At 43.3% G+C, this 14,693-nt stretch overlaps 1 protein-coding gene across 2 annotated transcripts in view; it reads left to right on the top strand.

Annotated features, from left to right (window-relative positions):
* The window catches only part of SETBP1 (SET binding protein 1), a 264,672-nt gene that overhangs the window by 37,567 nt on the left and 212,412 nt on the right, over window positions 1-14,693 (top strand). The window contains exon 3 of one of the 2 annotated variants that reach the window (XM_084225791.1): window positions 13,332-13,415. The exons of the other annotated variant lie outside the window; for it this stretch is intronic. Coding sequence (XP_084081917.1) covers window positions 13,332-13,415 — 84 coding nt within the window. The remainder of the gene's footprint in view (window positions 1-13,331; window positions 13,416-14,693) is intronic. 2 annotated transcript variants of the gene reach the window in all.

Here is a 14,693-nt window from a genome sequence, read left to right as displayed (position 1 = left end):
TGATTTTTTTTTTCCTCACTGTGTGTGGCTTTTAGTTCTCAACAACTCCTTTCTCTGAAAGAAATTAAAGGAGCCTCCTTCAAGGCCCATGACAGAGTTTCAGTCAAGCAGGGACCAAAAACAACTGTGTCTGAGTAAATGTCTTATTTGGGTGTTTGTAATCTGACTCAGCAGCCCAGACCTTGATTTTTATCTTCTCAGAGGATTGGGTGGGAGGAATGGGTAATAACAGTTCAAAGCAATGCAGCTCCTAACGTCTGGGGCTAAAGGGAGGGTTGGTATTTTGCAGTAAGGGCTATCAATATCTTGATATCATTGTTCAGTTGTTTGCCCTGCTGTTGTAACATTTTACAACTAGAAAAGAAGCTCAGATCATCCGTGCTTCCTAAAAGACACTTTTCTTGTTTGAAATATTTTAGGAACTGCAAATATACTTCATCCTTCCCCCACTGATTTTGCTTGTAACACCTCAAGAAAATGCAACCACCAAGCTTGGGTGAAAGTGAACATCAAATGTTGGAGAGATGGTGAAGTAAAAGTGGAAGCTGATAAATTTGATAAGTTTGGTTGGAAAGATGTCTCTCAGGCTTTGAATGAGAGCAAAGCAGACCTTGCCCTCCCTAAAAATGTAATTTTTCTGTCAAAGAATAAAAATGCATAGAAATTGGAGTGTTTTTTTGGACTTCAGGCATTCTCAGAAAACCCTACATTGCCTTTAGAGAATTTAAATGAAAACAAACATGCTTTTTTGGCCACATTTGGCTAGATAAGAGAAGTCATTTGGGTATTTATTTATTTATTTATTTATTTATTTATTTATTTATTTATTTATTTATTCCCTGACACCATTCCTAAAACAAGTCCAAACTGAACATTTCTAAGCATTCGAGTTCCTCCTGCTGCTTTGATTTAGGCCTTTGAAGCTCCAGGCAGGCCAGGGAGGAGGCTGGAGCCATGTCTGCCAGCACTCTACTTCTCTGCCTGGGCTGTCCCCAGCCTCTGCTGGGAATTAAGGAGGTTTTGGTTGTGTTTTGTCTCCTCTGAGGCAGAGTAGGCTGCCTGGACAGCAGCTGGCTATCTCTCCATGCTTGCCACTGATTTGCATGTGACCATGCTGTTTCCTGTAGGTTTTGATCCAGCTCTAGCAGCAGCACAAAGGCATAGGTTTAGGTCCAGTCTTACAGAGTGGCTTTGTGGCCCACTGTGACTCAGAGCCTTGGGTTTTTTTTGAACTTCCAAGACAGATGCAGAGACAGCTGATACTGGAAGTTGGGGGTGGCAGATGGCCTTAAAGCACCCCTAAAAGTGAGAATCTGACAAGACCCACTAGTTAAGACGAGCCTGGCAGCCTTGCACTAGCACCTGTAGGCTTTGTGGCAGGGAGATGTGGGACTGTCAGGATAAAGGGACCCAGGTCTTCATAGAATCATAGAATATCCTGAAATGGGAGGGATCCACAAGGATCATTGAGTCCAGCTCCTGGCCCTGCACAGAACACCCCCAAAAATCACACCATGCCTGAGAGCTTTGTCCAAATACTTCCTGAACTCTGCCAGGCTGGTGACCACTGCCCTGTGGATCTTGTTCCTGTGCCCAACCACCCTCTGTGGGAGGAACCTTTCCTGATACCCAACCTAAACCTCCCCTGACACAATTTCATCTGGTTCTCTTGGGTTCTGTCATGGGTCAACAGAGAGGCTTCAGACCCCTCCCATATCTTTGACCCTTCATACAGATGATGTGGTTGGGCTTCCTTAGCCAGTGAGTGGCAGCTTGTTACAGAAGTAGTCCCTGAGTGTGTTGCTCCTTTTGCCTACATGTTTAGGCATGATATGGCTCTGGGGGAGCTCCTCTTTAAAGGTGACAATTGTCCTTTGGTCCTTGTGAGACCGAGATCAGCAAACACAGTCCCTTAAATTTCACCACCAGTGATCTTGTAGCTGCTGGAGGTGAATTATCCAGGTCTAGATGGATTCCATATGCCTGTATTAATCCAATATTTGCATGGGAGAGCTTTGAAGGTGTTCAGTTCTGTTGTATAAAAGGAATCACAGCTGAAGACCTCAGGTATGCTAGTTTAGAGATGATCCTACTATTTGTTTGAAAAACTACTCTCAGGCCCTCCTATAATGAAAAGATTTATTGTCATTAAACATGGGAGAAGGGAAGGAATCAGAGACAGTGAAAGTGATTTTTAAATATAAAAGCCTCTCAGAGGGAAGGCAAGTCAAGGATCCCAAAATTTCTCAGTGTCATGCCAATAGTCATGAGATGACAACATCTTCCCTTATTACAACATACAGATGCAGAGTATTTTGAAACCTTGGTGCAGAGTGTAAATGTGAAATTATGTGCTTCTGGGATGGCTTCATGCTCAGAAGCTCCAGTTAGAGAGGTGAAAGTTGGTACTTGCTGCTCCTTGACTGCCACAGGGGGCATCCTGTGAGGGAGTACATTAGAGGATCTTCTGGGGCTTTCCCTGTGGGCTACAAAATGCCCAGCATCCTCATTGCCTTCACAGGATGAATTAGTTGGTTTTGCAGAAAGCTGTGACCTCAAAGTGGATGCAGTGTTCAGGAGTCAACTTGGATGCCATTAGCTCAGTGTTGATTACTCCCAGCTCCCACATCTCAAAATGAAAGTTCAAGAAAAAATAACCCTCCCCTTCCCAGTTTTCCATGCTGCACCGCCTTCCCATTGATTTTATTGCAGTTCATTGTTATCCCTAATGAGAGAATTCTGATTTAATGGAGTGTTAGACAGATTGTAGTCAGCACAATTCCTCTTTCCTTCCACCCTATTTCTGTAGAGTAATGTAATACAATATTTAGCAAGTCCTTTTTTGTTTAAAGGAATATCCAAATGGAGGAATCAGATTGATTGCCATCTTGGTGTGCTTTTCTGTTCTCTGGAACACCTTCCTGCAGTAGTAACATCAAATGTAAGGACTGAGCAACTTGACCTGGCAAACGCCAGCTCTTGGGAATACAAATGTTCAGCTGTAGGAAATATCTCTGTTGCAGCAGCACTGTGGAAGTAATTAGGCAGAGGATAATGGATGAGCTGCAGTGAGATAGGAGGGAATGGCTCCATAGAGGAGCTTCATGGTGAGATCACAAACTACGACAGTGGAGCGAGGATGGGCTGGTGATGTCAGCCAAAACCTGTGGTGAAATTTGTCACCTCACACAGGATTTCTCCTTGGCTGTTCCTGCTTTTATAGGTTCCCAACTATGGAGACCTCTGTGCAGGGTGACTGTAGCAAGTGTTAAAGATGGAAATGCTGCTGTGTTTCAGTTTTAGGTGAACTACTGGTTTCTGTTTCTCCTGTTACAAAGTATTTTGCATTCACAAAGCACTTCCTTCTTTCTGATGACTGCAAGTGGGCTGTTTGCGTGGGGAAAGAGTCATTCTCTATGAGTAGGCACATGGTGTGAATCTTGGGGTCAATCTTGTGGTTGTTCTGTGAAGGTCCAGGAGTTGGACTTGATGATCCTTGTGGTTCGCCCCTTCCAACTCAAAACATTCTATGATTTTCTGATTCATTATTAGGGATCACAATACTAACAGCTGGAAGACTCAATGCAACCTTTCCTTTGGAGCAACCCTCGCCACACTCTGCATGTTGCTTCCCTACATGTACAAATGCAGGTGCAGATAAATGGGGATCCTAAGACAGACAAGGTTCATGTAGATCAGCGCTTGCAAGTAGAGGAATGATCATGAGTGAAAGCATTCCATTTCTTCAGTTTTGTTCTGTTGCTGGGTCAGGCTGCAATGGAAAAACACAACTTTGAATCAGAAGGTACTGCCTTCAGGAGGACCGTCTCCTCTGCTCTGTGTTTGGGAAGGACTCAGATGTAGGCACACAGCTGATCCAAGCGCTCCTTCCCTAGCAGTCTGTGCAACACCTTTCCCTCTGGGCAGCATCTGTGCCCAAACACAACCCCTGGAAAGAGGAGGTCTGCTCTTCCTCCCCAGCTGCCTCTCCCTGCAGGGGATTCCCCTGTGTGATCTCATGCAGCTCTGGTGGTAATTATCATCATCTCATGGCTCAGTAGGGTTGGCCTCCAGAGGAACCAACTGTGTGGCTTTTGGCACCCATCTGCACAGGTATGCAACATCTCACTGAAAGTTAAAAAAAAAAAGAAAAAAGAGAAAAACAAAAAATCAGTAAAAGGTGTTGAAAAAGTAGTTTTCTTACTCCCCTTTTCACTCTGCTGTTTAAACAGCTTTGTAGTTGTCTGGTTTAGAAAACTATTTCTCAGGCTTATCTATTTTTTTTTTAACCTTGAAGTTTTCATTTCAGCTTGAAAAACAAACATAACTTCTGTTTTGCCCACAGACTTGCTCCCACCCTGCCACAATGTTTTGTGATGGTGAGCTGTGCAGTTCCTTTAGCCAGCCTCTTTCCTTTCTCCCTTTTCAAAAAGAAAAAAACCAAAAATCTCTGCTCTCTGCACTTTACAGGGATGGTTTTTTTTTTACAGATGCAATGTGGAAATAATGGTGTATTTTAGGAAATCTTTATTTTTTTCTTTTCTCATTTCTTTATTGCCACTTTCTTTCTTTCTTTTCCTCTGGTTTTGCAGGGTCAGCAAGCTTGGGAAGTTAAGGTGCATCAAAATACAATGCAACTTTCCCCCCATCATAGTCCCACCTTCCCTTGCTCTAGCCTGTGCTACTATAGGAAAAAATAAGGTGACTTGGAGAGTTAAAGAAAATCTTAGCCCAGCATCACAGTCATCATGTCCTAAAGAATCTGCCAGCCCAGTTCAGGAGAGGAGGATCTCCCTTTTTTTCCTCTGGCTTGATGTCTCTCAGTGGGAATCTCCTTGCTGGAGTGTGGTGCCTCCTTGCCAGGAGAGCAGCACATGGGTTGATCTCTGTGAACAGGTTAAATAAACAGGACTATGTTTGGGTTAATTGTCACTGGTTCCACTGCTCTCCATTACTGATCTATCTGGGAGCCTGGCCAAGGAGCAGATGTGAGAGACAGCATCATCACCTCCCTCATCGTCTTCATTGTGCCTGGATTTATATTTTTTCTTTTCCTTATCCCCCCCAACCCTTTTTCTTGTATTTTATTTTATTTTCTTCTTTTTTCTTTTTTCTTTTTTTCACTATTTTTGTTTTTCTCTTTGGCTGAGCAAATAGGCCAGATGGCAGTGAGGGGAACAGACAACAAGTGAGCCATGGCATATGGGCAGCCTGTTTAATTTCAACTCCTGTTGGGAAGTGGCTTGCAGGGAGATAAGTTACAAAAGCAGAAGAGGAGGAGGAGTGTGTGTTGCAGGGGAGGGGCAGGAGGAAGGGAAGACCCTTTTTGAGATGAAGCAGCCCAGCTGAGAGGAGTCTGGGGCACAGGGGACTGAAACCTTGGCTGCATTCCTGACACAAAGCAGTAAATTAGCTGTTTCCGAGTCAGTTGGTGCAGGAAGTCTTGTTGGCTGCGCATGGGAAGGAGAGATGAGGATGTCTGCCTCAAACAGGGAGGATGAGGAGGAGGAGGAGATGTCTCCAATTTCCATCTCACTCCCCCTGTCCCAGGCAAGCTCCAGCCAAGTTTAGGACCTAGGATGTGGAGGTTTTCTTGCCCAGCTGCAGAAGAGAAGTCGTGCTGCCTACATGATTTTTTTCCTTTGCAAATATGATTGTGTATGTTTTGCTTCTATGGGCATCAAAGTAAGATCACCCACTAAATAGTCCTTTGAAGCAAAAGGCATAACTTTTAAAGTTTTGAAACAAAACAAAATTAAAAATTGACACAAAACAAAATTAAAGACAGCTTAATAACAATGTAGTTGACAGTGATTGCTCTTTCTCCTTCACTTCTGTTTTGGTCTTCTTTTTTCTCTGTCTCAATTGGATTCAGCGTGCAAGCTATCAGTTTCTGGCTATCTATTCACATCGTTCGTGCATTTTGGATTTTGTTGACCAAGACCAAAGGGAGTCTTGCCTTAAATGTGTCCTAAATGATTTAGGAAGAAAATTAGAGGAAATTGCACTAAGTTATGGATATGTGAGGCTTCCTGTCTTTGTTTTGATGTACTCAGACTTTGGTAGAGAGTGAGGAGAGATAGGTGTACTTTTCTTACTTTTTGTAAATGTGTTGTTTTTGAATCTCAGCTTCATCGAAATATAGTTTAAAAGGGCTACACAATTTAGGAACTTGACAAGTCTTACTCCTGCTGATGCTTAGTGGGCTTGGTGTTCCTTGGTACATGTTCTCAACACCTTAATTCTAGAGGTTTTCTTAAAAAACACCCATTTTGCCCAAACAACATCATCATTTTGTTCTATTTGCTCCTCTTTGATGAGAACAAGCATGGAATCCCAATCCCATCATCACACACATGGACCATTTGGAGTGCTGTCCCTGTTAGCAGCATCCTGCTGCTGGGTGGGACTCCATCCCGATGTGCCCCTGTCTGAGATTCAGCTGTGAGCTCCATGCTTGTGCTTGGCCAGGGTGGGAAAACTCTACACACCAATTAGCTCTGGAAATCCTGATTCTGTTGGCAGGATGCAGATGATCCTGGGCAGCAGTTGTGCTCTAAGCCTGCACAAAAAACTTTTTATATGGCTTTAATTCTGCAGAGAAGTTTTTATTCACTAGAGATTCTGCAGAGAAGTGATTATGCATCACTGGCTTGGTGGAGCAGAATTTTAACTTACAGCTCAGGCACTCCTCCACTGATTAGTTTTAACATGAAATAGAAACACAAGCCTGTGATTTATTGGTGAAATATTTAAGATAGATGGTTAAATTATTTAAATGGCAGAGTTTAAAGCAGTCAAGATAAAACAAAACAAAACAAAAAATGCAGTTCTTCCAAATAAGAGCTCAGTTTTCCTGAATTTGAAAACCGTGCATTTAGACTCACTAGTTATCTGAAAAAAAAGTTTCCACTTTTATTGCCCTCACAAAAAAAAAACTAATTTTGAATCTTTTTCCATTTGATCCCTGCAGACTCTGTTTCATCTGCAATGCTAGTAATTGTTGCAGCCGCTATCATTTCCTGCCATTCATCTAGCATGTATTTGGGCACTCACCCACACTGGATGCAGTTTTCCTCTTTCTACGAATGCTACTGGAGAGGTTTTTTGACTTACTATTGGTAAACCAAGTGAGGACTGCTCCAGTCTTCTTGCCTGGGTTTGGACATCACCCCATCTTGTCTTGCCCTTAGAGGTGACCTTCCATCCTACCTCAAGAAAGCTGTTTGTTTGCATCTGCTACATTTATCTTTGCCCAGTTGCCCTCTGGCAGCTGTATGACATTGCCACAAAGTAAAATTTGAGGAGACAGAGGTCATACTTGTGGTCTTCAAAGACTCCAGAGGGGTCACAATAACAGTGTAGACTTGTGACAGTGTGAATAGGTGTGAATAAGCATAAAGATATTTTGTGGACCCCTAACATTCATTTAATAGAATCACAGAACAATTTGGGTTGGAAGGGACCTTAAAGATCATCTGGTTTCAACCTCCTGCCATGGGCAGGGACACCTTCCCCTAGACCGGGTGGCTCACAGCCCCATCCAGCCTGGCCTTGAACACTTCCAGGGATGGAGCCTGCACAATTTTTCTAAATTTTTTTCTCCCTAATTTTGAGATAAAATATATGGGACTTGCTGCATACTTAATGTTTTCCGTTTCTGTTTGTCTAAGATTCTTCAAATTTGAGAAAGCTTGCTCACTTCCTCAGCCATGTCTGTTCCGAATATCAGATCAGTGTGACACATGAAAAGCGCAGGTGATTAGGCTTTGACATGTCTTCAGTAAAAACTCATGGGAAATGTGAATCAAGACCAAAAGCTATCTTTGAAAATTTCAGTCCTTTCTCTTCATCTGCTTACATTTCAGCACAAAAAGAGAAATATTTTTCAAGTCTGACCTCCTCTAGCAAGCCCTTCATCTTGGGCTGTGCATCTGAGAAGGAGAAAACTTTCAAGGTCTTATTCTTTTAAATGTGGCAGCTGAAAAAAAAGATAATTAGGACAGGCAAATCCAAACAGTACTTTTGCAAATGGTATTTTTTTTTTCCTGTGTATGTCTATATTATACTTTTCCACCTGCCTTCAAAGGGAAGCTGATAAAAAGGATTTGCTTGGCCTTTTTGTTGCTGAAGGGGGAAGGGTGCCATTTTTGTGTAGTGCTGCAAGACAGATTCTGCAAGTGAAACTACCCCAGCAGGGGCAATCCTGCCCAGAGGGGACAACTCCAGGGACCGAAGCAGATTTTCTTTTTTTTCCTTTGCCCTCCTTTGTGGATTTGTTGTGCTGTGGGACCAGGTCTTTTATGGCATGTTAAGAGTGGGGTTTATGGAGCAATCAACTCCATCAGCGGTAGTGGCAATCACATAATGCTTTGGTCTTTTGTAATAGATTTTGTGTGTATGAGCTGAAAGTATGGCCAGGAGGGAAGGGGATGTGAAATGTTGTCTTTCTTTTTCCCTTCCTTTTTTTTTTTTTTTTTTTTTTTAAAGTTGGAAAGAGTCTTGTCTGAGTTCCTTTATGCTTTTCAGGCTCAGGGATGAGAGAGAGAGTGTGTACGTGTGCGCGTCTGTGCCCATACAGTCGCTCAAGTGGGAAAAAACCCCGTTTGCAGTTCACACAGGAGGAATTTCTGATGGAGACAACAGTGCTAAGCAGAAAGGCACATCCTGATCTCTAGCAAGTGAGGGGCACGCTGGCGGACACACGCACACAACACATACTCTCCAGGCACTCTGCATAATACGTGCAAAGCGCTGCCCTTTAATGAACGTAACCTATGGTGGCTGGGATGCAGCCGGCCAGACCTCGCCATTAATAAACTGGGAACATTCTTCTCCTTTTTAGTCCTTTTCAATGCCAGCCCTGCGTTTTGATCTCCCTTGAATGCTGCTCCCCCTCATTTGGGGCTCCAATTCTGAGAAGATTTGGCGCATTGTTTGAGGTCGCAGGATGTCGGATTGATTTCGGAGCTTTTGTATTGACTCCGGGCTCCTGAATGAAGCTGTCATGTGTGTCTGTGGTTGGCTAGCAGGCTGTCCGGCTGCAAGCTGTGCCTTCCTTTGTTGTTTAGGCCTCATTGAGCTGAGGGAAGAGGCTCATTTCAGGGTGATTTACCACCACCCAAACACCAGCTGTCTGTTGTACTGCTGCTTGCCTCCACCTTGGATTCAGTTCTTGTTTCCCTTCCTTTCCCCCCTTCTCTCCCACTCTACCACTGTAGGCACTTGGGTACTGGTTCTTCAAAATGTGTGGATCACCCTGACAGAACAGCAAAAAAGAAACATAACAAACACTGAATGTGTTGTTCTTCCTAATGGTGTTCATGCAGCCAGGGGGATTTTTAGAGTTTGCTGTTGCAGTGCTATACATAGACTCAAAGAATGACAGCCCACGTTGGAAGGGACTCACAGGATCATCGAGTCCAAGTCCTGGCCCTGCACAGGACAGCCCCAAGGATCACACTGTGTGCCTAAGAACCTTGTCCAAATGCTTTTTGGACTCTGTCAGACTTGAGGCCTTCTCTGGGGTGGTTCCAGTGCCCGACCACCCTCTGAGTGGTTGTGCCAGCTCCCTAGGGAAAAAGCTCCTTCCAGTATTTTCAATTGCTGTTGCTCAAAAGAGAGAAAGGCTAATGAAAACCAAGCAGGTTAGAGCCCAGCTGGACCTGTCAGCTTCTGCAAGGTGCATGGCACAGTGCTAAGCCAAGCCCACCTCTGGAGCTGTGCTTTCCAGCCACAGACTTGGAAGACAGGATCCTACTGTTAATCCCAGCCAGCAACTCCAGAGCACAGAGCCTGGCAGCTCCCTGGAGGCCGGCTGGTGCCATGTGCCTCGTGTCTGACTCCTTTAAGCGGGGCTGGCAGCTCCACACAGGATGGCTCTGGGCAATGCTGCAGTGATTTGTGTGTGCCCCGCGCCTCCCCTGGAGCTGCTGGCGTGAAACGAGTTGTGACCGACCCTCATTTGACTTCTGGGTGATGCAGTTCAGTTTTTCTCGACCACAGGCTGTTAAAACTGGCAACTGCTCAGCTCCTGTCACCCGTGCAGCTGAGATAATTAAGCCTGTTACTATTATTACGGGGTTTTTTTTTATTTTTCTGCAAACTTTGGCCAACTGCTGGAGCCCATGGTGCAAGGAGGTGGGTGAGGCCAGCCAGATTCCCTGTAAGAGGTGGATAATAGGACATATGTCAAGGAGCCTTCTTGCTCTTTTGCCTTGGGAAGGGTGATGTCTGGCAGTGGATGTGAGTCAGCAGAAGGCAAAGCGATCTTCCCTGTTGGAAAACCTTGTGCCTACCTGCTTATAAACAATAGCACCTCATGTTATCAAAAAGCCAGGAAACACAGAAATTATTCTCAATGAATTAAGACCAAACATCTATACCCACTCAGATGAGGCTATGAGGTGCTTTAGTGTTTTAATTTCTTAACAAACTCCTTGGGCACTAGAAACTGTAAAATAACATACAGATAAACAAACAAAAACTTACTAACCCTTAGCACCCTGTAGGGCTCTGTTTCAGATCGCTGAATAAAAGCTGAAGTTGCACATGCATGTTTAATGTAACACAAGGCGTGTGCTGTGGAAAAGCATGCTTTCCTCTAATCTGGTTCCAGACAGAAGCATCCAAACAGAAGCCCCTTTCCCTATCCCCACTGAACTGCTTGGTGTATGTGAGGAAACCCCTGAATGACAAGGCCTCCATCTGCTCTGGAACAGAGTTGCGACTGGCTGCAAATGTTGTCCATATGCTTTTTTTTTTTTCCCTTTTGCCTTTCAACTTAGCTGCCTAATGTTAGACACCTATCTGCAAGTTAATCATCTGCTCATAAGGAGCTTTCCTAAAATAAGGTGGAGGTAGTAGCTCATTCATCCAAGGCACATTAAGAGAGGTGTATCTGCAGCTGGAAAAGGAGGTGGGATTATTTATCCAGTGCATTGCTTTCATTTGGGTTTTTTTTAGGGAACTGAAGACCCCCTTCATTCTTGTCAGAGGAAAACAAAAAAAGTCTGAAGTTTTGGGTTCATATTTCCTTTGTACTCTTGATTTTCCAGGTGGTTATGGGCAACATCTTGCGGTGTCTTCTGTTAAATAAAACTGGTGATATTTCTGTTTGGGCAGGAGAACATGGCCATGGTTTGCCATGAGCTCCGCTGGCATTAGACCCATAGAAGGGTTCAAAAATGGGAGGTTTTTTTTCCCTTGGCTTGGGGTTAAAGAAGGGTTGGATTATCTTATTTGACATAACAGCTTTGCAGTGGACAGTGGGACAAACTGAGCTCCAATGAGACATATGTGGATATAGTTTCCTTACCACAAATGTATGTTTATGCTATAGCCACCCCAAGGCATCCAGTGGCCTTTTGGGAAATGTGTGAGTCTTTCCTAGTTCTTTTTATAGTTCCAACTTGTCTCATATGCTGTGGGGAGTCTGGAAGATACTCTGTGGTTAGACAAAGGGATTTCTCCCTGTGCCTCAGTTTCCTGTCTTTAACACAGCACTTTAATACACTTGCTTTAACTTACAGTTTAAGCACTTCTTTCTGAGAAAAAAAAATTACTTTAATTACAGACCAGTTGTTGAGGGATTGTAGCAATGGGGCAAGAGTGAAACACCTTTGACAGATGGGAGTCACAGGCAGAGGAGGGAAGTTGGAAGTAGTCCCCTGAAAACCTCAGAGTCTGCCAGTTTGTAATCAGCAGCCCAAACATAAGGCATTTTGGGTAGTTATCAGATTAGGTATCAGTACAACCTTTTCAGTGTCATAGTTTTTTCCCAGCTTCTGTTTTGGAAAAGGAGAAAAAGATATTTTCTGCACATTATCTGACCTTGCTGAGATTTGTGAGATGCTGAGCTCACCAAGAGACCTCTCCACACCTGGCAGCTTGCAGACTCTCCCAAGGTGACCAAAAGTTTATCTGCCTGTTTTTAATTCCTGCCACCAAGGGTCATCTCTCTGCTGTGCCCTGACTTTGAGCAATGGCTGCAATTCCTTTTAATTGTGCCCTTTCCCTTCCTCATCATTTAGGGTAGAGCACTTCCACTTGGCTAAACTCACTGACTGTGTTGGGATCTTCTTTTCTATATAAATTAATCCAGCTGAAATCTCATGACTGTTCATGGCTGCACACAAGCAGATTCTCCCTCCACTCCCCAGCAGATGCCAAGAGTGTTTATTTTTCAGCTGTGGACAGCAAAAGTCTGGAAGTAGGCAATGTCTTTGTGTGCATGCCTATGGAAAAACAAGTAATTGTGATGCATTTGTGGAGACTTCACTGGCTCCTTTTGACTCCATGCAGTTTAAATTCAAGCAGCATTTTGACCAAGTCTGGAATCCCAACTCCTTTCTGCCATGGTGATTTATCAAGATGTTCAGGTTTGATAAGCAACAAAGATACTTTGGTGAAGAACCAAAGTGACAAATAATCCCCAGAAAAGAACCCTGTTAACGTGAGTAACCTTGCTGCTTGGATCATATTAGTCAGTCTGATGGGTTTTCAACAAAAATAAAGGTGTCTGAGGTCAGCTTCTCACTCAGACTGTTGGTTACAGGTAAAAGGAGAGTGAGTGGACTCTGTTTCTTTGCAAATCTCTGTTGGTTTGAGCATCAGTCCCTGGAAGTTTCCATGACCAGATTAGACAGAGCTTGGAGCAATATGGTTGAGGGGAATATGTCCCTGCCCATGGCAGCAGGTGGAACAGGGTGGTTTCTAAGGTCCCTTTCAACCCAAACATTCTATAAGTCTATTTCACAGACATTGCAGAGTCTGCACCAGCAGTGTTAGGTGAGAGTGTGCTCTTGGATTCCTGACATGGGTTTACCATGGGTGATGTGGACCCACTGTTCTACTGAGAGCTAGTGTCTCCTGAAGACTTTATTTCACCAAATCTGGGCACATTAGAAGCAAGTAGGCATTAATTTGGTAAAGGTGAACAGAAGAAGTAGTGTATGAGCTTTTTCTCAAGTCACTGCTGCTTGGTATTCGTACTGGGTGAGTATGCTAGACATGTTCCTGTTCATGCAAGTGTATGAAGACCATGGGGTAAAATAACGTGTTTCTTTTCAGCTTTGCTTTCCCACTGTTGTTTTCCACACACCTTGCCTTCCTTCTGCCTCTGTGTGGCTTCCCTAAGGTTGGGATATTATCCTTTGGGGAAGTCTTCTTGGCAGATTGGAAGCTCCCCCTCTGTGAAAGTGAACTTCCCAGCAGCACAGGAAGAGTCCACAGGCTGCCCTTTCTTCCCCTGCTCCTGATCACAAATACAAGCCTCTTGGTTTTCAGTGGTTCAGATTGTGCTGATGTTTTTCCTTCCTTATCTCTTATAGGGAAAAGTCATTGGAGATTCAAAACTGATTATGAGTTGTGGTTGCAGAAAAGGGAAAAATTCTCAAGTGAAAGACTCAGATCAGGTCAGTCAATATGTACCTTAACTGGTGAAATCTAAGAATGTCTCAATGTCTGGTGGATTTGATCTGCATTGTTGCATATCAGAATTCCTGGACACAAACGGAGTCCTTGGCATGATTGACAATGGTACAACATTAATGTTTTTGTGTTTGTTACTTGTAGAAAAACCCTCAAGCAAGGTTGGGGATTCGTTGCACTAGGAGATGTGAATTCCCGAGTCTGGCTTATTCCCATTTGGTTTATTTATTCATGAATTCTGTTTCTTTATAAGAATCCACTCCAGGCAATGCCTCTCTTAAAGAATATTGCTTTTCCTTGCTGGCTAAATGCATGCAACCTTTGGTCTCCTGCTGTAGCTGCCTGGATGGGTGGTAGTTCATTGCCTGCTTTTGTTCTGAAGTGGCACCATCACAAGGACATTCTTTATTGGGGTTCCTCATGACATTTGTTCACAAACCGATGGCCAGGTTTCAATATTCATTACTTGGAATGAATGGCCCCTTTTTCTAAAATTGGTCAAATTGACATTGGTGGGATCACTGGTAGGGTTCAGTAATTGCAAGTGAGATGGACTGTGCTTGGAATAAAACAGCCAGCTGGTGGTCTCTTCCTTCCCCCTACCACTTGGCATTTATTCAGACTAGCCAAGTTCATCCTGCACAATTTTTTTTTAGTTCTTATGGCCTCCTGTCTTTGTAGCTAAAGATGAGATTGAATCTGGAGATCTTTTTTTCCAAAGATGAAACAAAATTTGGTTTGAGCATAAACATTTTATAAAATTAGGTCACCCAATATTTAGTGTAGCAGAGTGAAGCAACTGATCTCAATTACCAAATTACTTTGCTCTCTAATGTATCTTAAGGACAGCCTGTGACTGGGTTTAGACCTGGAACAGATTCCAACTGTGTCCATGAAGCTCCAGAAACTCCTGATCGTTTCCTGAAGGGAAAAATAAATGAATTCTCAGGAAGAAAAGTGTTTTTCACCTTCAACATGCATGTTCATCAAATTTAATTAATAATAGTGTTTCAAAGCCTTGTTTTGTTAATGTTTGAGATTTGAGAACAGGTCTATCTATAAACCTATCCATCCATCAATATACCTATTCTGCAGTATTCTCTGTTGAGAGGAATGTTTGTCACACTTATAAATTCTTTTTAGAATTAAGTCTTTCATTGATTTGCTCTGTTTTGCTTTGGTGCTTTTATTAGAATTTTCAAATTAACAAATTAATTGTCACGAGCTATATCATCAGTTTACCATCAAGACAAGGATTCATA

Source organism: Fringilla coelebs, assembly GCF_963513975.1.
Source record: "Fringilla coelebs genome assembly, chromosome: Z".
Taxonomy (NCBI): Eukaryota; Metazoa; Chordata; class Aves; order Passeriformes; family Fringillidae; genus Fringilla; species Fringilla coelebs.
Note: the sequence above shows the minus strand (reverse complement) of the source record. Positions and strands in the feature narration are given on the sequence as shown.